This window comes from Drosophila kikkawai, chromosome X (assembly GCF_030179895.1).
Source record: "Drosophila kikkawai strain 14028-0561.14 chromosome X, DkikHiC1v2, whole genome shotgun sequence".
Classification (NCBI taxonomy): Eukaryota; Metazoa; Arthropoda; class Insecta; order Diptera; family Drosophilidae; genus Drosophila; species Drosophila kikkawai.
In genome coordinates, this window is record NC_091733.1 from 30039111 (window position 1) to 30064645 (window position 25535).

A 25535-nucleotide genomic window follows, 5' to 3' on the forward strand; every position below is an offset into this window, starting at 1 on the left:
TTTAACATTTTTAAATTTTGTGTTGAGGAGTAACCAAAATTCCAAAAAAAATTTTGGTTCTTCAAGGTTAGCTACATTTCTTGGGATATTTTTGTAATGTTTGCTTCCCAATTTTCTACAATAAATAACGCAAACAAGTTTGTTTTTCGCAGTGTAATATTTGTTTCACATGCACTTGTTGCCGCTTCTGTTTGCCGCTGTATCGCCCGATGTTTGTCCATTGTCTGACAATAGCTATCTATATTGGGATCTGTATTTGTATCTGTATATCTATCTGCATTTGTATCTCTATCAGTATCTGTATCTCTAGCCATAATTGTTTGCCCATCCATAGAATTTGGCCAGACAATGGCCTGTCGCTAATGTCTGGCTCTTTATACATATATTTTGTATTTTGATAAACCACAGATGTGCGCCAGCCTGCAGTTCAATCTGTTGTAAATATAGGTGAAGATTTATATAGTATATATATATGTGTGTGATGTATGGTTTCTTGGCTGATCTTGTAATTGTAGCTCAGGGCGAAGACATTGCCGCCGACATTGGCGGCGTTAATTGAATTGCAAACAGCGCGGTTTGCCGTTTTTTTTTTTTTTTTTTATTTGTGGTGGCAAAGCGAAAGCTTCGCAATCGGAGCGATTATTGGAGCCTCTCCTGCTTTTTATTTATTTATTTATTTCTTCACTTTCGAGAATCCCAAGTGCTGCCAAGAGAGAGAGATTGCTTATATATATATGTGTTTATATCTATGCTTTTTGGGGTATTTTGGTATTGACCTAGGTTGCGGCTTTGTTTGCCCGGCTTTTTGCATTGTTTCTTTATGTTTCTTATGCCTGATTTTTCGCACAGAAGTAATGGAATGGAATGAAATATCAACGAAAGCAGGTCAAATTTTGATTGATGGTCTCGGGTTTTCTTATTTACAAAAAAAAATATATAAATATTTTTCATTCATAAAACTGAGCCTATGTTTGGTTTTGTTTTTTTATTATAACTGGTTTTCTAAAAGAAATAAATATTTTTAAAACAAGTAAATATTTTTAAAATATATTTTTAAATATTTTAAATATTTTAAAAATATTTTTTTGATAGTTATTATTTTTAAAAGAGATATTTACCTGCGGAATATATTATTTTCTTAATTTAAAATATATTTTCAAATATTTAAAATATTTTTAAATAAATGAATATTTTTAATGTATGTTTTAAATATTTAAAATATATTTATAAAATATTTTTATTGTAGTTTTTATTTTTTAAATAGATATTTTTTTGAGAAATAAATTATTTTCTTGATATTAAATATATATTGTCAAAAATATTTATATTTATTTATTATTATTTATTTTTTTATATTTTTGTTTGTTTCTCTAATTTATCTTTGGGATTTTTATGGTTATTTCAAAACCAGTTTTCCGCTAGTTTTTTTTTTAATAATATTCTTGATATTAAATATATTTTCATCATTTCCAATCGAACTCCAATTTATTTTCCCTCTTTTCTACGTAATTTATTTACTTTTCTGATTAATTTCAAATAACAAACTCATTACAAAAACCTTATTGTTAAATGTCAGGTGCTCAGTTGCTTAAAATTCAATCATATAAATTAAATCACGACTTATCTCTGGCTTAAATACATGTACAATATATACATATAAATGAAAAAATAAATATAAACATAAACAATTCAGTCAAGTCATGGCTGGTAATGGATCATGAGCTGAGTTTTGTTTAATTTTTGAATATTAATATTGTCTTGTTGTATTTTATATTTAAATTAAATATAAATATAAAAAATTATATTATTATTATTATAAAAAAAATATATATTTATATATTTAATTTATAAAAATTTCTTTTATAAGAATAGTCTTATTGCATTTTCCCAGCTCTCTTTCCCTCCTAACCAGATAGTAGCTCTTGTTTATTATGACATTTACCTTGGTTGCAACGTTATCAGGAATTCGCCTTGGCCAGAATGAAAAAAAAAATAAAGAAAAAAATATAAAGAGAAGGAGAGGAAGAAAGAGAGAGCAAAATGCACTTTTCATGGCCAAGATTTCTTTTTTTATCAGCAGAAGATGCATTTCATGGCTCTCGGGGAACCTGGCTTTGGCGCTTGGCAAGGACGTTGGTTCTTATCGTTCTCTGTCGCTCTTCCGCTCTCTCTTTCCCTCCTCTCCCTCTCTCTCTCTCTCTTGCTCTGACTCGTAACTGTAACATTTGTATCTCAAGGCTGCCCGGCAGGTAGATTTGTATCTAGCAGATACAAAGAGGCAGAGAGAGAGACACTGGCGCAGCGGGCTACTACCTGGATCTCCAGGATCAAAACAAACAAGTGTGGCACAAGATTTACCGCCAAATGGCAGGAGACTTGTTAGCACACAGCTGCCTACACTGGAAATAATTATGATTTATTAAAAAGTATATTTCAAAAAATAAATAAATTGAAAGAAACAGAAATAAAGCTCTTTCAAGTTCAAAATTTTAATTTAATTTCAAGAAAATATCCCTTCAATTTCCACATTTTCTCTCAGTGTAGTTGCAGACCCGGCCAGTAAAACTAGACCGCCTGCCTGCCTGTCCGTCTGGTTCTTTGGCTCTTTGGCTCTTTTAGATATTGCGTAAGTTTATCTCCAGCATGCTCTTCGTATCTCTCGCACATGAGTGCTGTATCTTTGTATCTGCTGCTGCTGCTGCTGCTGCTGCTGGCTCTGCTCTCGTCAATGTTTTGGTTTTTGGTTGTCGGTTTCTCGGCGATTTGTCTGCCCTCCAGTTGATACGAATTTTTTCGTGTATTTTCCACTCAGTCTGTATTCAGATCTTCAGCCATTCAAGTCGCTCTATCCTTGGGAAAAATCTCCAAAGAACCCAAGAAAAACTAAGAAAAACTAAGAAAAACTCGTGCAAAAAAAAAACAGCCTTGGTTGTGTGTTAAATGTTTTTTACTGTATTTTTTTCTTTGTGAACAAGTGCCACACTTCAAACTAATTGGATTATAAACAAAAGATATTTCATTATCAGCAGATCTTTGATCATTGCAAAAACAGAAAAGGTAAACAAACAAATTCGCTTGTCTTTATTTGTTATTTTATTATTATTTTTCTGTGTAAACATTAATAACAATAACACGCGCAAAGATGGAAATATTCAATAACCTCCCCCCCCATAAAACGATTCATATATCAGACTTAGGCGATGCCAACAAATTAGACTTCTTCTCACCCACGACGACGACCCTCTAATCGCTACTTATGCTAATGCCTTGCCTGATTTTATCCTCTATATATACTATACATATATATACTATATATATATATGTATATTTGTGTATATATAGTGGCATATTCTGGTGAATGTGTGGGCGTAGGTGGAGGGTCTAAATCTTTGGGGAATGTTAAGACACTGGCCAGCAGCAGCAGAAGGGGAAAATGCATAATTTGGAATTACTTTTGAAACGGAGATATTCTGATTTTGATTCGGATTCTGATTCCTGATGAAGGGAAGTTAGGAAGTTATATTTTAGGGGGTTATGTAAGATAAAGGAAGGTTTTGAAATATATTTCATCGTAGGTTTGTCTTTCTTTTTAGTCTGTAGTTTCAGATATTCTATTATCCTAGGGCTTTTTTAGAATTTTTTTAGTTTACAAAATATTTAAAACCATTTTTAACATATTTTAAAAACATATAATAAACCCTGAACCTTCATTTATATTTTAATAATTTTTTATAATTTATTTACAATAATATTTAAGTGCACTAATTTATTTATATATGTTTATATTGATATATATAAATATGTATATTTATTTTATTAATTTTTAATTTACTAATTTATATTATTTGCTTTAACAATTTTTTTTCTGCCTTTTCATTCTTGGTTTGATTTCTTTCTTTGTCCATTTGTTTGCTTTCATTTTTTCGATGTATTTAATTTTTTTGGGTTTTTTTTTTGTATTTCCGTGTGTTTGCTTTCTGGCAGGGGGGATGTGAGGAGGGACTTTGCTTTTCATTTTATTATTGGGCTCAAGTTTCGTGCCTGGCTCGTTGTTCTGGGGGTTTTGTGCCGTGCTTTTGCCTAAGTGCCACCGAAATGTAAATCGATTCGAGTGCGAATGCGTTTTTATGAATTCGGCACGCGTCTGCGTGCGCATTTCAGCTCCGTTTTTTCGTTGTTTTTTTTTGTGGCCTGTGCCAAATGGTAGCACTCCGATTTACTATATATCTATATGGCCAGCCGCACCCCCAAAAAAAAAAAAAATAAAAATAATTAAAGAAGAAGGAGAAACAACCATAAACACTTTTCAGCCTGAAGACGATCATTAATTTGGATTTTTCTGCATTTTGCAGATCGTTTTTCCCATTTTTCCCAATATTTATTAGACATTTTCCAGCCTGCAGCCAATTTTTGTGGCAACTGTGAAGTGATCAGCACCTGCTGGGTTTTTATTTGAGTTTTCCTCCATCTCTCTTTTGAAAACTAATTGCGTTTCTCACGCCCGATTTGTTTGGAAATCAATTTAGATTGTGAATATATTAGTTTATGATCTGGGAAAAGGGGAAAACTCATTGCAGAGGGGTAGAGAAAGGTTGAACAGTTCAAAAGTTGCCAATTGAACAAACGCCATTGATTGTCCAGCCCAGAATCAAGGCATTCTCATTGCAATGGATGATGTCAGCGGTTAAAAAGATTGCAGAATGGAAATTGAGAATAAAGAATAGAGAATTTAGAATGTAGAATGCAGACTGCAGAATAGAGAATTCAGTCTGTGTAAACTGCAGAATTCAGACTCTGATCAGTGAGCTCATGTTGTGCAGGCTTTGAGCCACATAAAAAGAAAAAGAAGAAGTAATTAAGTAAGTCGGCGAGCTAAGTGTAACGGTTTTTCAGGGAAACAAACAATAAATAAAGCAACAAAATAAATACAAAACAATAGCAACCGTAACGAGAATGATAAAAATAAAAACAAAAACAAAACAGAAAAAAAAGCGGGGAAAAAGAAACCCATCGTCCGTTGCTTTTGGGCCACCTTTTGGCATCGTGGCCAAGTCGTTGTCAGTCAGGTTGAGTGATTGTTACATGCACTGAAATTAATTGGGGTAATGAAGGGGGTTTTTATAGAATTACAAAAATCAAAATAAATTAACTAATGAATTTTTGAAATGTTTGAGGAAAATAGGGAACTTTAAAATTAAAAAATAAACCAATATTAAGATTTTTCAGTACTTTTAACAAATTTTAAGCTTTTTATTTAAAAAAAAATAAATTGTAATTTTTTTAATAAAAATAAATTAGGTAAATAAATGTACAGCTTATAAAATTGTTTTTGTTAATTTTCTAAGGAATATAAAAAACTTTTAAGTTAAAAAAAAATGTTTATGGGGAGAAATTAAAAAATTCGTACATATATGTATGTAAAAAATTTCCTGTTTTTTTATTTAAAAAATAAAATTTTACTCATATTTTGGGGCTTTAAAATCATTAATTTTTAACTTTAACTGAAAAGAGCTTCTTTTTTGTACCTCAAAAATTTAATTATTTTTTAATGTATTTTTTAACAATTTTTATAAGCAAAAAAAAAGAAAAATTTATATTTTAAAGGTTAGTTTTTCTTTTTAAAATTTTCCCAAATACGACAAAAATTGTTTCCAATTTCCTCAAGTGCCTTTTTGTGGGCTCTCAGAGGCGACTGTTAAGCGGCAATAAAACCTAAATGACACTTTTGTTGCTGCGACCACTTGTTGCGCATCAGCAACATTCAGTTTTTTTTTTTTTTTTTTTGGCTCTGGCTACCAAGTAGTTTTGTTACATTTTTAGCTGCCTTAGTTTTGCATTTTACAAAAATTTGTCTCTTGAAGAAAAACCAAACTGAAAGGCTAAAAAACGAAAACTGGTTGACACTGTCCCCTGGGCAATGTGCGTGGGCAATGGCAAAACATTGAAAGATACAGATACAAATGTAGAAAAAGATACAGATACAAAGACGGATACAGCTAAAGCTATAGCTACAGATACAGATACAGCTTTAGCTTTGGCTTTAGATACTCTGGGACCTGTGTAATTCTTGACTGCATTTGTGTCTCTGAGAAATCGAAAACTAAACCAAATGTCCAGATGTTTTTCATTGCAGTCGATGAGATCACCGATAGATGAATGAATGAATGAATGCAATTAATGAATTATTAATTTAATTAATGATTCAGTGAAGGGTTTAAATATATTTATAAATATTTAATATGTATTTTAAGATGTGACTAAGGTTCTTGTTGCTTTTCTATAAATAAATATAAAAAAAAAGTATTTTTTAAATACAGAAAATTTTAAATAAATATATTTTTAGTGTATATTTTATATAGATTTTATATATATTTTTTGTATATATTTTGTATATATTTTGTATATATTTTGTATATATTTTTTATATATTTTTACTGTATTTTTTATATATATTTTATATATTTTATATATTTTTTATATATTTTTTATATATTTTTTATATATTTTTTATATATTTTTTTATATATTTTTATATATTTTTAATATATTTTTTTATATATTTTTTATATATGTTTCATATTTTTTTTTGTATATTTTTTATTAATTCTTATATATATTTCTTAAATACTTTTTTAATATCTTGTATATATTTTATAGACTCCGACTAAGTTTCTTGTTCAAGTAGAATTTTTTTAAAAATATAAATTAACGCAGAAAACTTTAATTAAACATTTACAAACATTTCCTTAGATGTTCAAGACTCACCTTAATTTTGTATGGCCTAAATCCTAGGGTTGAGAGTCCTTCGATTTCTGTAAGCAAAAAAAAAGGCCCAGAAAAATGTGAATAAAAATTGATAGTATGGATAATTAAGAGCCTGTCGTTGGCAGAAAAAAGACACAGGAATAGAGATAGAAATAGAAGAAAACTAAAAGGTGAAGGAAGTGGAACAGGAGCAGGAATAGAAGTAGGAGCAGGATCAAGACCAGAAGCAGGGCCAAGAGTAGAGGGGGGGTGGCAGTAAAAACGTGGCCAGCGGCTGGCAAATGAATAAGGACACAGGACGCACAGGACACATTCGAATAGATAAAGTCGGAATCTAAGGACTCATGTGCACGCATTGCTGCGGGAAATCCAGGCTGACGATGCGTGTTTTCAGTGCCAGGAAAAAGAGAGGAGAAGAGGGGTAAAGGGTACACTCCCAGCCAGGATGCGGGATTGAATCATTGAATCGAATTGAATACGTGCGAGCACGAGCAAACACCCAACACCGAGTCCAAATTCGACGTGTCGCCGTGTCGCCGTGCTTTGTATTAGCAAGATGTCAATGTATGTTTGCGGAATTATGTACAAACAGCAGACATATCCCCTCAGCAGCAGCAGCAGCAGCCGCAATGGCATATTCGCAACAGAAATGCCCCAAAAAAAGAAAGACAGTCCTTGCCATCAAATGTTGTGTCCGAAAAAAAGTAAAGAAAAGAAAAGGAGCAAGAGCAAGAGCCGGGGAATGGGAATGAAATGGAGCTGGTGGTGCAAGCTTTCCCCCAAAAAATTGACATCAGTTGCTGATTTTTAATTAAAAATTTGCGACGTGTGAAGTTGATTTCAATTTGGGGGCTCCGCCAAAAACTGACAGATGAACAGGGACAAAGAGGAGGAGGAGTAGGAGGAGAAGGAGTAGGGAGAGGAGGAGGAGGAGGAGGACTCCACAGGACACGATTCCGATGAATGGATGTTAGGGAAGACCAATGTCCGACCCTTTTCTGGTTGGAGGATGGAGGAGGCTTGGGGGGGTAGGTATTCAGGGGGTTTTTAAGGGGGTTTTTAAGGGGGTTTTTCAGGGGGTTTTTCCAGGGGCTTTCGTTTGCCGAAATAACAGTTGATGCCTGGTGACAGGCGCCGGGAAAAGCAGTCGTCACATGTCCGCCAAATAGTTGGATTCCTGGCTGGACACTAACAGATACATATAAAGATACCGATACAGCTGCAGATACATATACAGTGAAAGATACATTTACAGATACACAGACAGATGCAGATACATCTATAGATACAGATACAGATGGGTCTTTTTAGGGGGGTCTGGGGGGGGGGGCCTTCATAAATATAGATTAGCAGCAAATCGAAATTGAGGAAATAGAGCATCGCTTTATTGCCCGGCCAACGGGGTGATGATGATGATGGGTTAGATTCGGAAAAGGGATCAATGATTGCATATCATTAATTTGCATTTAACAGACACACATTAAATAATATTTAAAATTTCTAGAATATTTATACAGGATTTTAATTTATTTATAATTTATATGAAAAGTTTTTCCTAGAAACAAGTATAAAAAAAAATATAATTTAATAAAGAATAATTCAGGAAATGGGGAATTCATCAAGTTTTTAAGTCTAAACAAATTTCTGTAGCTTTAACCCTCTAAGCCCCAAGCGAAGAAATATTAAAAAAAACGAAGTGTAATTATATTTTTTGGGGTAAATGGTAGCTTTTAATTTCAAAAATGACCTCAAAAAGTGTGTAATAACTGTAGTTTACCTGTAAATCGAACAGGGGTAAATAAGATGAATCACTGCTACAACGCACTATTTCTATAAAATTGCAAATATGCAACTTGATTTGGATTATTTAATATCTTACCTTCTAGAACAATAATTTTTATTTGGCTGATTTTGAAGATATTTCACTTTTATTGATAGACAAAAAAACACTATATGAAGCACACAAAAATTTTTTGCGCGCGAATGCATGATGCATGTAAACAACACGAAAAAAGTCCTGTTATAAAGCTTCAGAGAGCTTTGAAACCTTCTACTCATAAGTTCACATGTTTATTGTGAATTGACTAGTGTAATTAAAAAATTTAAAAGGCTCCCCGTTTTTTAGATAATACAAATTATATAATAAGTGCCTTGAGGCACTCTTGGGTCTTAGAGGGTTAAGGATGTCCAAAGATTCTGTTTTTAGTTTTTAAGGGAGTTTCCTGAATCAATATGCATTTTTTAGCTTAGCAAATTCATTAATTTAGTTGTTATTTTCTTTAATTATTTTATAAAATAATAATATAATTGTATAAAAAAAAATCAAAATTAGGAAATTCATTAAGTTTTTAAATTTTAAAACTTTTTGGGTTTCTAAACTTTCTTCTTTTAGTTTCAAGTACGGTTTTTTTATATATTTTTATACCCTTGCAGGGTATTATAATTTCAGTCAGAAGTTTGCAACGCAGTGAAGGAGACGTTTCCGACCCTATAAAGTATATATATTCTTGATCAGCATCAACAGCCGAGTCGATCTAGCCATGTCCGTCTGTCCGTCTGTCCGTCCGTCTGTCCGTCCGTCTGTCCGTTTCTACGCAAACTAGTCTCTCAATTTTAAAGCTATCTGAATGAAACTTTGCATGTAGTCTTCTATATACTCTCACTGCTATATATGTCGGAACTGGCCGGATCGGACGACTATATCATATAGCTCCCATACAAATGATCGATAAATTTTTAGAAAAAAAATTATAACTTGGCTGTTTATCAACATTTTTGCACCATTTTTTAGATATGGCCATTTTATATTATTTCAGAATTTCGGTTAAAAATTCATGAAAATCGGACGACTATATCTTATAGCTGCCATAGGAACGATCGGGAAATTAATAGAAAAAACATTATAACTTCGTTGTTTTTCAACCTATTTTTATCTACTCTGAGATATAAGCTTATTTTATTAGTTCAGAATTTTGGTATAAATTTTATAAAAATCGGACAACTATATCATATAGCTGCCATACAAACCGATCGGTAGATGTAGAGAAAATGTAAAACTGGGAATGTAAAACTGTAACTGTCAAACTCTAAACAATAAGTATAGGTAAAATTTAATGAAATAATATCTGCAAGGGTATACAAACTTCGGCGTGCCGAAGTTAGCTTCCTTTCTTGTTATATATATATTATTTCTTCTCCTTCCTTCATTTTTACTTAAGAATTAGGTCGCTATTTTAGGCAGAAATCTGCCCGACCAACCATTGGATATATATTAATGTTATATTCCAAAATAGTTTCCACACTTGAACCCAAATACCAGATAGTTGTGTGGCAGCAGGTGCAACACCTTCAATCCCCTTCCAATTTTCAAACTCAATTCGATTTAACCCAGTTTCCGGAGACTGACTTCCTCCCTACCAAAACTGCGGGTGTCAAAGTCATTGCTTTATATAATAATGTTACCGTTATGACATTAACCTTATCGTATATATATATATATAGACATATATATATATGTTTGTAGTAGGTAGTTGACATTCAGAAGCGAAAACCCAAAACTCCAAAGGGGAAAACAAAAAGAGGCAAAAACAAAAACAATAAGTGGTTTTACGACCGATACGCCGCGACACACAAGACACACACACGCACTCTCTTATGGATTCCCCGATCCCCGATTCTCCGATTCTCTGATTCTCTGATTCTCTGATTCTCCGGTTCCAAACAGAGCTATTAACAAGTAATAATGACAGCGGCGGCAATAACAGCCATAAAACTCGAGTGCAACAGTTAGAAAAGTCGCGGTCGCAGTGCCACACACTTGAACTCATAAATTCCAAGAACCCGCAGATAACCTATATATATATATTATGTGTATACATATATATATTTCTAGATATATATATATGTACATGCGTGTCGCGGTACTTGTCTTGTATAAATAAACATTTGTGCGTGCCACCGATTTTCCCTCAGTTTTTCCTCACAAGAGAGTGTGTGTGTGCAGCAGCAGCAACAATAACAGCCACTGTTGTGGCAATAAGAGCAACTGTTGCAACAATATCAGCAAATAACAGTAATAACAGCAGCAGTTGCAATAATTAGAACAACTTTTTGGTGAAGCAACAGGCAAGAGTTGCAACTGAAATAGCAACTATTGAGGGATATAACAGCAAAAAACAGCAATAATAAAAATTTTAAAAATATTAAAAATTGTTGCAAATAAATAATCATAATCATAATATTCATAACTCCGCCAAAAAGGCACTAAATTCAAATTAGAAAGCGGGTTTTTCTTAGTTTTTACAAGCTTAAAACAACAGCATACTAAATTTTAAATTTCATTTTTTATCAATTTTTGAGAATTTTAATGATGTAACCCCTTATCAAATTTCTCAAAAATGGCTCAAAATTTGATTTCCTCCAAACATGGCTTAAACGATTCGTATTTTAATGCTGATCAAGAATATATATGGTTTATGGGGTCGGAAATGACTCCTTCGTTGAGTTTTTAGCTTTTGACTGAAATTATAATATCTTCCAAGGTTATTATAACAGTAACTTGTTGGCTTACCAGCAACAACAGTCACTTCTAAATAATAGCAGCCACTGTTAAGAGCTACTATTACATTCATAACTTTAACTTTTCTAAGTATAACAGGTATAACAGCAAATTTTCGCAAATATAACACCAACTGTTCTACAAATTATAACAATAAAAGCCAATTTTGTAGCAATTACAGCAAAAAAAAAAAAAAAATAGAATTGCAGCAGTAACAGAATTAACAGAAATTGTTGCAGTCATAACAGCATCCAAGCTGCATTTAAAACTGCTTTTAATTTTGGTGCTATTGTTGTTGTTGTTGTTATTGTTGTTGTTATTCCTATTGTTATTAATATATACATAGCTGTTGTTGATTATGACAACACCGATGATGACTGATGTGATGCGATGAGATAGTGTTGATATACAATGTATAGTCGCGGGCCCTCCGTTATTATTGTTATTGTTGTTATTGTTATTGTTGCTATTGTTGTTGTTATTGTTGTTGTTGTTGTTATTGTTGGTGTGCAAGGGAAACCGTTGATATAACCATTAAGGCGATGCCCGAAGCTTACAATCTTTGTTGTCGTCTTCAACTTTGAATCCAAATCCTCCTCCATGCCATACAGTGGTTGTGGCAGGCTCAAAAGTTGGTTAAAATTCAACAATAATATTGCCAAAGTTGGATTTCTTTTTTTATTTGAAAGAAATTTAAATTTAAATTTATTATAAAATAAAAAAAAAAATATATATAACAAGCATTTTATTTGTTTAATGGTTGTCTAGCTTAGTGTTTGATTTTGAGCATATATTTCTTCGATATGCCCCACTGTAACTCACCGCTTTGTAAGCAAGAGAGAACCGGTATTTGTTGCTGTTGTGTGGCTCCCTTTTGGAACTGAAGGAGGAGGAGCTGGAGATGGAGGGCAACGGGTGATCCGAACGGACAGAAAGAACAGCTGCTGACAAAGCGCATTGGGTGGCAGTGTCTTCCTACTCCGACTCCTCCACCTCCTCCTCCTCCTCCTCCTCCCTCTCCGATGATGTATTTTCTTGTTCTTGTTCCCCTTTTTACACTTACTATTATTTTATATTTTATTTACACATACTTATTGTTTAACCTCTTCTTTTTCTTCTTTAGGGCCACCATCAGCGAGCAGAACTAGCGAACGTTCCAAAGATGGCACCCCGGCTGGCGGTGATCTTGGGCCTAACGGTGGCGGTGGCCTTCGTCGCCGGCCTGCCCATCACATCCCGGCCAATTGAGGGCAATGCCCAGCGCATGGCCTGGGAGGATTGGATTAACTTGGACCCGGTCCAGCGGACCCTCGAGAAGGAGAAGAAGGTTACGGCCAAATCGATATTCACCCTGCCCTATCGCAACTGTCCACCCAACCATAAACTCTTCAAGGACACCTGCATCCTGATCAGTCAAATCGACAACACGGATGTGCTCAAGCAAGAGCTCATCCTGGCCGGCGGAGTGGGTGTCAAACCCATTTTGGACTATGATTATGACAGTGACAGTGAAGGGGACTCTAGCGGTGAGTCTCAGTATGATTTGTCAGAGATACAGCCACAGCCACAGCCACAGCCACAGCAGCAGCAACAGCAACAGCAGAAGCAGCAACATCAGCTGGATCAGCATCAGCCCTTTCCCCTACACATAGGCGGCTTGGGGGGTGGTGGCACCGAAGACCAGGCTCTGCCCAGCGAAAATGCACCCTTAAAGTTTAATATATTTGAAAAGTTCCCCACGGGCACCGGTGAGCCCGAGGTGGAGGTGGAGCTGGACCTGGACCAGGACATGCTGGCCAGCAGTGCGAACTCGACCACAACCTCTGCCACCACCACCACATCCACTTCCACAGAGGCAACAGCAACACCACCTGCCAATCGCATAGCTGGCGGGGATTTGCTGGCAGCTCCCAGCAATGCCCTGTCCACAACCACAACACTCATGGAGGAGCCCAGCAGCAGCAGCAGCAGCAGCAACACTACCCTGGAAATTGGCCAGGTGGAGGCCATTGTTGTGCCCGCGGGTCAGCAGCAGCCGCCGCAGGAAGGTTCATCATCCATGCAACTGGTCACCAGTTCCCTCTTGGATGCAGATGTCACCACTACCCAAAAGAATTTCAATATAACCAAGAATCCCCCAAGCAATACCAATCCCAATGCGGAGGCGGATCTGGCTCAGCTGCTCAAGGTCGACGCCTTTCTGCCGGCCAGCCCGGATGCCAGCATTGAGTTAATCCCTCCAGTCTTTAGTCATCGTCGTGTGGCGCCGCCTTTAAGCGCTGTTTTGGATGTGAAAACCAAGGAGGAGGAACAGGATTTCAGCGAGGAAGAGCAACTAGAGATGGAGGAAACCACCACAGATATTGTGCCAGCTGATGATGATAATGATGATGATGATGATGAAGAGGAGTGGTCCACCACAGTCACAGTTCCAGTTCCAGTTCCAAACGAGACAACGGTTACCAGCGATGCGGAGGCGGTCACTGAGACACTGCCTGAGCCAACGGAGGAGGCAAAGATAGATGAACATGAAAATCATCGCCTGGTCTTGATAAAATCGAAAGTGGAACCTGTTCAGGTGACAACAGCAGCAGCAGCAGCAGCAGCGGCAGCGGCAGCTGATGACCGGTTTCATTATCAGACAAGTCCAGGGGAAGCCACCAGCAGCACAGCAGCCACCCAGCCAACGATCAGGCAGAACCCAGACAATGACAATGAAAATTTAATGACAAATACTATAGGTGGCCAGGAGAAACACCAAGGGGATCAAGGGGAGGAGGATGTGGTGGCCAAAGAATTAAGGCTCATCAATGCCTTGGTAAAAAGTAGCAAAAGAAAGCAGCTAAAACAGCAGCCAGCCACCTCGGAGTTACCTTTAACCACCACCGAGGAAACCCACTCATCATCATCATCAACAACAGCAGAGTCAGAGGCGGTTTTAGATACAGCTTTAGCCTCATCCAGCAGCGTCACAAATTGGTCAAAGGTGATGCCGCAATTAAGCAGTACAAGCGAGGCAGCAGCAGCAGCAGCAACTTCTAGCCTGGCTAATGAGAGCAGCACTGCAGCAGCAACAACTTCCACTGAAAGCGAAGCAGCAGGAGAAGCTGAATCAACACCAGAAGCATCAGCATCCGCATCCGCATCACATTTAAGTATTAATAATCGTAGGAATAGTAAAATAATTAGAGTAGAAAAAGCTAGCAAAGAGCCAGAAGCAGCAGCAGCAACAGCATCCCCAGCAGCAGCAGCAGCAACATCCCCAGCAGCAGCTGCAACCTCCCCAGCAGCAGCTGCAACCTCCCCAAGCGACAACTACACACCTTTTTGGTGGCTGCCAAATATAGGATGGAGCCTGGAGCGGCAAATGGATCGAAATGGCGAGGATAGATCGCTGTTGCTTAGGTTTTTTAGCTCCTTTGGAGGCAGGGAAACCCAAAGCCACTAGTATGTAGCAGCAGCAGCAGCAGCAGCAGCAGCAACTCCCCAGCTCTAACCTAGAGAGCCTTGGTGGCAAATGTTGTGTGTGTGTAGTCCAGTGTAGTGTGTCGTTTCAATTGCAGGTTGAAGTTTGTTCACAGTTGCACCTTTTGATTTCAAAAAGAATAATTCCCTTAATTATATTTATTTTTCCCTTTATTTTTTTTATTCCATTTTTTTTTATGTGAAATTGTAAATAGAAAATTTAAATTCATTTCCAGCAACAACTTTGTGGCTTCTCTTTCTTTATTTTCATATTTTTTTTTGTGTTATTTAAAAGTGCTGCTTTGTTTTTTTAAGTTGTTGATTTAATTTTAAAGCAAAATATAGCATATTTTTTTTGTATTTTTTTTTATATATAACATAATCTTATTATTAAAAAAAAACAATAGTTTTATGTGCCTGCTGCTGGCGTTGCGCTGCGAACCGTAGCAATATTTAATTGTGATTATTTACGTGTAGAAATTAGGCTTAAACTAGGCTTAAATTGATGTTTAAAATTGGAATGTACTCTCCCTTTACATATATATATTTTTTTTTTAAATAATATTAGAATGTGAAGCCCCTCTGTCTCTCTGTGTGTGTATATACAATTACTACTTACTTTACCATTGTAAAAGCCATTCAAATCGAAGCAATTATCTTTAAGCGTAATATATATTTATGTCTACCTACCTACCTACCGATCGTAATGCATGTACATAGTTTAAATACGAAAAAGCCGAGTGCGTTGTCTATATTTTGGAAAATTCAACAACATCAGTTACAACCCCAAAAACAACCAAAGTTCCAAATGAAAAACAAATGCACTAAAAAAAAAAAACGATGATTGTTTTTCTCTGCTGCCGGGAGGAACTCTCATTCAAGCTTAATGCCGCCTCAGGAACTTGGCCAAAATTGGTGGGCCAAAAGTGAAACTGAAACTGCAAAACTTCATAACTCGGGACGGGGGCAGAAATCCAAAAAGGGAACCAGGCAGTTGCCCTTTTAGGTGTCCATCCATTTTGGCATTTCTTGGACAGATGAAAGACGGCCTTTGAGTGGCAACTTGGCCAAAAAGGAACTAAGGAGGTGGGAATCTTCAAAAAGAAAGAGTTAGCTTTGTTTGCAGGTCTTCTTTAAAGAGGAAAAAGGTTAGTATACATATAATATTATCTATAATTTTTATAAAAATTATTTAAGCCAGCATTTACTAACTTTTCCTTCTTTTTTTCCAGTGTGGCGAAAAGGCGAAAATATTAAAAAACAAACTACAAAAAAGAAAGAGGAAACAATGTTTCGAAAAAGGTAAGGAAATATATTAAATAATTTATAATAAATATTTAATTGTTAAATACTATTATTAAATATTATTATATTAATATTTTTAATAAATATTTAATAATTAATGTTGCCTTGTTTATATTATTTAAATAAGGTGTTTTTTATACAGAATCTAATTAATAAAATCTAATAAATATCTTACAACTTCCTCTTTTCTTTCAGTGTGACGAAAATATAAAAAAAAACGTCGATTGGCAATGTAAACAACAGAAAAGAAATGATGTTTGGTAAGTAAATTATGAAATAATGTAAAATAAATAATAAAATATTTAATTATTTGTAATAATTCATAATAAATATTAAATTATTAAATTATGTATACAAAATATTTATTAATATTTAAAATGAAGAACTTTTAAAATCATAATATATATTTAATTATTTATAATATTTTTTAATATAATATTAATTTAAATATTTATAAAATTATTAAATTATTTATAAAAAAAATCTATTAAGATTTATTATAAATAATTTGATAATTTTATAAATATTTAAATAAATATTTATTGTAAATAATTTAATAATTTCATATTCATTATAAATTTTAAAGTTTTTATTTTTATAAAAAGATTTATTAATTATAATAAATATTTAATTATTTAAACCAACATTTATTATTGTTTAAGTTCATAAATAATGTATTTAATCAAACCCCATAAATATCTAACGACTTTCTCTTTTCTTTCAGTGTGTCGAAAAGGCAAATATAAAAAGCCTCGATTGGCAATGCAAACGACAGCTGCCTCTCGAAATTATTTCTTCCTTTTCGAAAGATGGAAACAAAATCAACTTTAGCTGACAGGAAGGAGGAACAGCAGAAGAAGCAGAAGGAGCAGCCGTAGCCGAAAAATAACGTGTCACACAGGTTTGTAGTAGGTGTTTGCACACTGTTTTTGCCATTAGGGAGAATTTTAGCATTTCTCCAGGGACGACCCGTCCGTCCCCCTGCCGAGTTTTCTCTCCGCTTTTTTCCCAGCTGCCTTTTTTTTTTGGCCTGGGTTTTTGGTAAACATATGCAGACGGCATGTTTAACATGGCGAATAAAATCATGTGTGTGTGTGCCGGGTGTCGGCTGCTGCTGTGTGTGTTTGCCTAACGAGCTGCATTAGTCGCTGATTGCAGCTGGATCCGAGTCGGAATATGAATGTGAATCTGGAAACGCATCTAGCTGACGGCCTAGCTATCACCTGGTTTTATTTTTGGAATTCTTTGCTTTATTTTTTCTCTAGTTTTTCTTTATTTTTGCTTTATTTTTTCTCTAGTTTTTCTTTATTTTTTCCTAGATATTTTCTTTATTTTTCGTAGAATTTTTGTTTATTTTTTTCGAGTAGAAAGTCAGCAGCACCCTGGCTCCATCTGGGGGCCAGTGCTGGCTCTGATTTTAACTGCTGCCTACTTTCAGGCTGAGTCTTTAGCTTCTCCTTTACAGTGGCGTCCTAAATAAAGTATAAAGTAAACAAATTAATATATTTAAGCATAGAAAAACATTATGTTAATAAAAACAAGAAAGAAAGCTAACTAAACAAATTAATATATTTAAGCATAGAAAAACCTTATGTTAATAAAAACAAGAAAGAAAGCTAACTTTGTCCAGCCAAAGCTTGTATACCCTTGCAGGTTACAATTAAAATATATCATAACTAAGCCAAAAATGCATTAATTTTACATCGAAAAACTGTTCTGTGTTAGTTTTTATGAGGTTAACAAATCTGCATACTTAGTTAGAAAAAAAAATTTGGGTCAAAAATTGAGAATTTTAATGATGTAACCCCTTATCAAATTTTGCAAAAATGGCTCAAAATTTGATTTCCTCCAAACATGGCTTAAACGATTCGTATTTTAATGCTGATCAAGAATATATATGGTTTATGGGGTCGGAAATGATTTCTTCACTGTTTTTGAAGCTTCTGACTTAAATTATAATACCATGCAAGGGTATAAAAAATATAGATATAGCTTAAAAATAATAAAACACAAAGTAAATATGGTTTTAAATAGTTTATTGGTTATATTTTGTCTTAAATGTAACAAAAAAATATTAAATTTAAAGAAAACAGCTGCAATAATTTGTGTTTTATTGTTTTTAAATTCTATATAATTTTATTTTTACGCTATTTTATTAATATAATATTTTCTTTTCTTTTTAGGATCCCTCTTATTGCCACGGCTCTGCGTAATAATTGGTTAAACGGAAAAGCATCCGGAGAGTGCCCTGCCATGACTATTAAAATCTCAATAACTGTAAAATGCTTGCCATACACTTGAGAAAAAAACGAATGGGGATTGGGGGTAAGTAAGGCGAGGGGTGGGGTGTGGGGTGTGGAATGGGCTTAAAAGCGTATGTCTCTCTTTTTCTCTCCGTCCCTGCATCCTGGCTGTGTGTGTAAGCCTGCCGATGGCAAAAGGAAACTTCTGTTTATTTAACTATTAAGCAGAAGTGCACACACACAGAGGATACTATCTATGTGTGTGTGTGTGCATAAAATATAAATGAAACGGCGCCTAATGCTTGGCAATACAAAGTCTCAATGTGTTGTGCAGTATTTTAGTTTTCAATGCCTGAGCTTTTATGCAAAGCAAACAAGCCACTCGCACACATAAATGGTGCACTGAGAGAAATTTAAATAATTAATAAATAAAGTAGAGTAAAGAGTATTATTTTTTTTTATTGAATTGTTTCGCCAGATTCCTGGAATTTTTAAAATTTAAATTATTTTTATTTTATTAAAATTTAATATTCAATTTCACATTTAAAATTTTCCACAGTGTATTTACCCATACATGCATAATTTTTCAGTGTACATATTTGTGTTTGTATTTACCAGTTGAAGCATTAGCCATTGTCTGCCTAACAAACCAGCCAACAAGGGCTCACCAAACCGTCCCAGCCACGCCCACCCTTTTAGCCCCCCCCCCCCATCCCCCTTAAAGCCGCCCATTTTAGTATCCATATCCATATCCTCCAACCCCCCGTTTTTGTGCAGTGCAGGCTGGGCTCTCCCTTGGCCACTGAACTGAAGCCTCACAACAATCTGCTCAATGAATCTCAATAAGTTTGTCATGGCTGCGTGGCTAATGCAGGAGGAGGGAGCGTGTGCGCCGTGTGTGTGCGCTTTATTTGCATTTGTGTGCGTGTGCTAAATCAAGCGGTAATTGGTTCTTCGCCTGCCATTTCCACTGTTGTTTATATAATTGAAACTAACACAAATAAAGTGCAAAAGCTTTCTGATTATGGGGATTTGCGCCTGCCACAAAATGAGCGTGGCTCAAGCTGGGCTCCCTTTACCCCAGGATTTTCCCGCTTTTCCACACACGCACACTCACACCCGCACACTGCCAGCGGCAATTCCTTGAGGGGGCGCTAACAATGGGTGCAGGTTGCCCTTGCGGAACAGTGGGGTCAAAAGCATATTTATAAAAATAAAATGAAAATAAAGAAAAAATAAAATAAAACATATTTTGAGTGTTTTTTTATGGTCTAAAAAGTTGTTGTGGTAAGTATTTTGGTTGATGGTAAGTACCTTAATTTTTGTAGATATTTGTTTAGATTTTTCTAGATTTTTTAGATTTTTTTAGATTTTTTTTTTAGATTTTTAAAATATATTTTTTGAAAGTTAACGGCCAAACTCGAATTTAAATTTAACGTCCAGTTTCAGTGTGCCCAGGTGCATTTTAGCAACATTTTAGCCAAAAAATTAACAATATGTTCACATCTGGTTTGAGTCTTTGCTTACTCCAAGATCAATGGTTCGAAACTTGGACTTTTTATAACAGTTTATACCAGTTTTCAGTTGCTTGCTGCTGATTTCTGTTCGCCTGTTACCCCAATTTGGGAAACGGGAAATTTGTATGGAAAATTTCGAAAATTTGAATGGGCTGTTGTAGAGATGTTGTTGTAAAAAGGTTGTTGTTGCTATCAAGCTATTGTTGTCGGCAACAAATAGGTATAAATGCATAAAATGAAATATAACAGTTTATACCAATTATTATTTTTGCCCAAAAGTTTTTATAACAGTTTATACCAGTTTTCAGTTGCTTGCTGCTGGTTTCTGTTCGCCTGTTACCCCAGTTTGGGAAGCGGCCAAATTTTAAAAATTTGGCTCACTTGCTTCAGTGATGCTCATCTGCATCAGTGATGCTCATGTGCATTAGTGATGCTCATCTGGCTATATATTGCCTTCCAATATTGCAATATATTGCCTCCCAATATTGCAATATATAGCCAGATGAGCATCACTGATGCCTTCCAATATTGCAATATATTGCCTCCCAATATTGCAATATATAGCCAGATGAGCATCACTGATGCCTTCCAATATTGCAATATATTGCCTCCCAATATTGCAATATATAGCTAGATGAGCATCACTGATGCACATGAGCATCACTGATGCCTTCCAATATTGCAATATATTGCCTCCCAATATTGCAATATATAGCTAGATGAGCATCACTGATGCACATGAGCATCACTGATGCCTTCCAATATTGCAATATATTGCCTCCCAATATTGCAATATATAGCCAGATGAGCATCACTGATGCACATGAGCATCACTGATGCCTTCCAATATTGCAATATATTGCCTTCCAATATTGCAATATATAGCCAGATGAGCATCACTGATGCCTTCCAATATTGCAATATATTGCCTCCCAATATTGCAATATATAGCTAGATGAGCATCACTGATGCACATGAGCATCACTGATGCCTTCCAATATTGCAATATATTGCCTCCCAATATTGCAATATATAGCCAGATGAGCATCACTGATGCACATGAGCATCACTGATGCCTTCCAATATTGCAATATATTGCCTTCCAATATTGCAATATATAGCCAGATGAGCATCACTGATGCCTTCCAATATTGCAATATATTGCCTCCCAATATTGCAATATATAGCTAGATGAGCATCACTGATGCAGATGAGCATCACTGATGCAAGTGAGCCAAATTTTTAAAATTTGGCCGCTTCCCAAACTGGGGTAACAGGCGAACAGAAACCAGCAGCAAGCAACTGAAAACTGGTATAAACTGTTATAAAAACTTTTGGGCAAAAATAATAATTGGTATAAACTGTTATATTTCATTTTATGCATTTATACCTATTTGTTGCCGACAACAATAGCTTGATGGCAACAACAACCTTTTTACAACAACATCTCTACAACAGCCCATTCAAATTTTCGAAATTTTCCATACAAATTTCCCGTTTCCCAAATTGGGGTAACAGGCGAACAGAAATCAGCAGCAAGCAACTGAAAACTGGTATAAACTGTTATAAAAAGTCCAAGTTTCGAACCATTGATCTTGGAGTAAGCGAAGACTCAAACCAGATGTGACCATATTGTAATTTTTTGGCTAAAATGTTGCTAAAATGCACCTGGGCACACTGAAACTGGACGTTATATTTAAATTCGAGTTTGGCCGTTAATTTTCAAAAAATATATTTAAAAAATCTAAAAAATCTAAAAAGCATCTCTCTAACTGCCAGTGATGCTCATCAGATATTTTGCATTAAAATGGCATCTCACTAACTACCAGTGATGCTTATCTGGCTATATTGCATTATTGAAAGAAAAAGGCATCTCTCACTGTCAGTGATGCTAATCTAGCTATTTTTCATTATTGGGACAAAATGGCACCCTACTAACAGCCAGTGATGCCCAGTTAGCTATATTGCAATATTGGGAGAAATATGGATCTCACTATACATCAGTGATGCCCACCCAGCTATACAATAAATAAATAATTAAATACCGTATAATTGGAATATTTGCCACCATATTTATTAAATTATTATAAATAAAATCGTACAAAAATCGCTTAAAAATAGTTATAATTAAGCTTATTTATAATTTATAATTTATAATTATATCTTATTTTTTATTATTATTTTCTAAAAGTTTAGTTATGTATAGTCGTCCGATGTCACGAAGGCCGTTATATACTCCCCATTCACAGCATTTGGCCCACTGTGCAGGCCAGCCATAAAAGCCAAGACTTGAGGGGCGAGATTGCGAGTGCGAGTGCGTGTGCTTGATTACTGCCGTAAGCCCGGGTATGTGTGCGTTTGCTTACTTAAGCTGCTGTTAACTTAAGTATAACAATGATAAGGATAACGTCGGGCATTCAGTTACCTGCTGCTGCTGCTGCTCCCTCCCGGCTCCTTTTCCTGCTTGGAAAACCCCGTCCTCGAACACGTGTTTGCACCTTATTTATTTGCCACTCTCAGCCATTGGTTTCAGCCACTTGCTCAAACATTTCAGTTAAGTAATTGGAATGGCTAAGATTGGGCTTTAGTGGCAGTTGGCTAAAGCATATACCCGGGCGTATCCCTGGGGCTTAGTTTAGCTCATTACCCGACAAGGACTCGCCTCGCACTCGTCCTGCAACTCAATTAATGCAAATAGATGGAAATTGCATTTAAATAGCGTTGCTTCCATTATAATATATATATTTTTGTGGCTGTGAGGAGTTGTTGGGCCTCAATTAAACCATTGCCGCCACGATGATGAATCATTGCAGGACTCCAGATTGAGCTGTCCGTATCCTGTGCTGGTGCCTTCTTTTCCGCCAAATATCCCATGATTTTAGGCCGGATTCCCTGTAAATAAACGTAATTATTAAATCAAATGATTGTTTTTATTTTTATTTAATACTTACAATCTCTGACAACTCGTATTTTCTGCCAGTGCAATCGCAGCCCTTGTCCTGGGACCATTTTAAACCATTTGCAGTCATTGCTTTCCGTAAATGGTATTTTTTTGTCGTTTTTAATTGAGGATAAAAGCTGTTTGGGAAGGGGTGGGGGGATAAAGGGATGACTAAAGGTTGCCAATGGGTAAACAATGGGCGGGAGGGGGGTTAGCCCCTCTGGGTAACAAGCGTGTTGAGCCTCCAGTGTTTTCGGTGTAATTTTTGGGCCGAAAGGCAATCCCATAATGCGTTGTCCTTGCATTCATTTCGTTGTCCGGCCGGAAGTGCCTTCGTCCACCTACCCAGGCGCTTCCTGTGCCACTGGCCACTTGTCATAAATAAGCAGTGCAGCTTGCAGGGCAGCCGTTGCCGCCGTTGACCAATTTTCCGCCATTTTCCGTGTGCCTCGCACTTCGAATCCCAGGACTCTCGCTCGCATGGCATTGAAAGCGCGAATTCAATTTAACGAGAAATTGCAACAATCAACGCTGCTCCTGTGTCCCTCTTAACCCCTTAAAAACACAAATACACACACAGGGAGAGTGAGAAAAAACAAGAGAGGTGGAAACCTTCGTTCGGCTGATATTTAAATACCCTTTCCTGTAAAGGATTTGTCTTTACAGGATTGATTTTAGCTGAAAAAAGATTAAAAATTTAAGATTATTTAGTTTGATAATTAAAAATGTATAGTCGAACCTCTGCTCATAGCTAAAGTATCCTGAAAGGCAGGGCAAAACGCAGGAAAACAAACAATGGCAAGGATTTCGAGCAACAGGAGCTGCTGGCAAAAAAAAAAGGCAACAGGAATTTGAGCCATAAAAAAAGGCAGCGTATGCCAACAATGTAATTTTGACGCTTGATCTCGGCCGCAAACACTGAAAGAAATAGTCAACAAAAAAAGAAAATAAAAAATTAATAATAAATAAAAAACAAAATAAATAAAATAAATGAAATAAATAAAATAAATAAAATAAATAAAATAAATAAAATAAATAAAATAAATAAAATATATAAAATATATAAAATATATAAAATATATAAAATATATAAAATATATAAAATATATAAAATATATAAAATATATAAAATATATAAAATATATAAAATATATAAAATATATAAAATATATAAAATATATAAAATAAATTAAATAAATGGTCATTTTGACTGCATTTTTAGTTAAAAATTTTTACGGTAATTTCAATCAAAACTATTTATTTTGTTTTATTCTTTATATTTTTATTTTAATTAAAATCCTTTAATATTTTTCGCAGTGCTTTTCCATACGAGCAACAACAGCAAAATGGCAGATGGAAAACGCGTTGGTTTCATGAGAACAAACCAAAAAATAACAAAAAAAAAAAAAAAAACGAAAAACCAAGCGAAAGGAACTGCATCAAAAAACTCTGCTGGATAATGGACACCGAGGAATTCGCTGGCCACAATCACGAACCAGAAAAAAATTAAGGTGAAGCCAGGGAACAAAGATACTAACCTACGAAATACCCTTTTTATTAAATCAAAAAAATATAAGATATGTGTTTGAATTTAAAAAAATATCCATAAATTTATATGGTAATTTTTTAATATATAGGAAAACTTAAATAGGCATTACTCCGCCAAAAAGACACTAAATTCAAATCGGAAAGCGGGTTTCTCTTAGTTTTTACAAGCTTAAAAAAACTGCATACTGAATTTTAATTTCATTTTTTATCAATTTTTGAAAATTTTAATGATGTAACCCCTTATCAATTTTCGCGAAAATGGCCAAAAAATCGATTTCTTCCGGACATGTCTAGAAAGATTTGCCTGTTAATGCTGATCAAGAATATATATGGTTTATGGGGTCGGAAATGATTCCTTGACTTAGAAAAATATTATTTTGTATTTTAAAATCTGATTTTTTATATTAAAAAACTTCTTGATTTTTTTTAAATTTAAAAATATCATAACTCGACCAAAAGAGCATTAATTTTAAATCGGAAAACTGTTCTGTGCAAGATTTTCTACAGTTAATAAATCTGCATACTTCATTTAAAAATTTTGAAAATTCAATTTTTTATCAAAATCAAAAATTTTAATGATGTAACTAACCCCTTATAAAATTTTTCAAAAATGGCCAAAAAATTGATTTCTTTCGGACATGTCTAGAAAGATTCGCATGTTAATGCTGATCAAGAATATATGTGGTTTATGGGGTCGGAAATGATTTCTTTAAAAAATATTTAAGGATTTCAATTTTAGAAAGGCGTATTTTGAAATAGTAAAAAAAATATAACAATATTAAGTAGAACAAAAATAGAAGCTTGGCAACTGTGATATTGCTGCAATTATTAATTATTTAAGAAAAAAAATGTTCTTTGTATAAATTTAATAAAATAAATAATTTAAACTGTCAAAAAATTATTTATAAAATAATAAAACTTAATAAAATTTTGACAATTATTAATTTTTTAAGAAAAAATGTAAATTTTATTATATGAAAAGAAAGAATTTAAATTATTTTTTAAATAAACAAAATATATAATAAAATCGTTGCAATTATTAATTTCTTAAAAAGAAATTGTTATTTTATTATTATTTTATATATAAAATATTTTTAAAATAAAAAAAAATATATTGTAAAATTGTTGCAATTATTAATTAAAAAAAATGTTATTTAAATAAATAAAATAAAAGAAAGTATTTAAATTATCCA

At 34.5% G+C, this 25535-nt stretch overlaps 2 protein-coding genes and 1 long non-coding RNA gene across 5 annotated transcripts in view; 2 read left to right on the forward strand and 1 right to left on the reverse strand.

Annotated features, from left to right (window-relative positions):
* fog (folded gastrulation) overlaps window positions 1–15607 on the forward strand; it is a 36678-nt gene extending 21071 nt beyond the window's left edge. For all 3 annotated transcript variants that reach the window (XM_070287856.1, XM_070287857.1, XM_017166151.3), the window contains one exon: window positions 12447–15607. In XM_070287856.1, coding sequence (XP_070143957.1) covers window positions 12486–14771 — 2286 coding nt within the window. In that variant the 5' untranslated portion in view covers window positions 12447–12485 and the 3' untranslated portion in view covers window positions 14772–15607. The remainder of the gene's footprint in view (window positions 1–12446) is intronic.
* LOC108074231 (chaoptin) overlaps window positions 1–25535 on the reverse strand; it is a 160178-nt gene that overhangs the window by 50279 nt on the left and 84364 nt on the right. The window contains exon 4 of the mRNA XM_017166174.3: window positions 6766–6812. The gene's annotated coding sequence lies outside the window, so the exon portion shown is untranslated. The remainder of the gene's footprint in view (window positions 1–6765; window positions 6813–25535) is intronic.
* On the forward strand, window positions 15762–19461 carry LOC108074228 (uncharacterized). The gene is made up of 6 exons (XR_001770682.2): window positions 15762–15936; window positions 16021–16090; window positions 16289–16353; window positions 16818–16994; window positions 18277–18418; window positions 19114–19461. It is a non-coding gene; the product is annotated as an uncharacterized lncRNA (long non-coding RNA).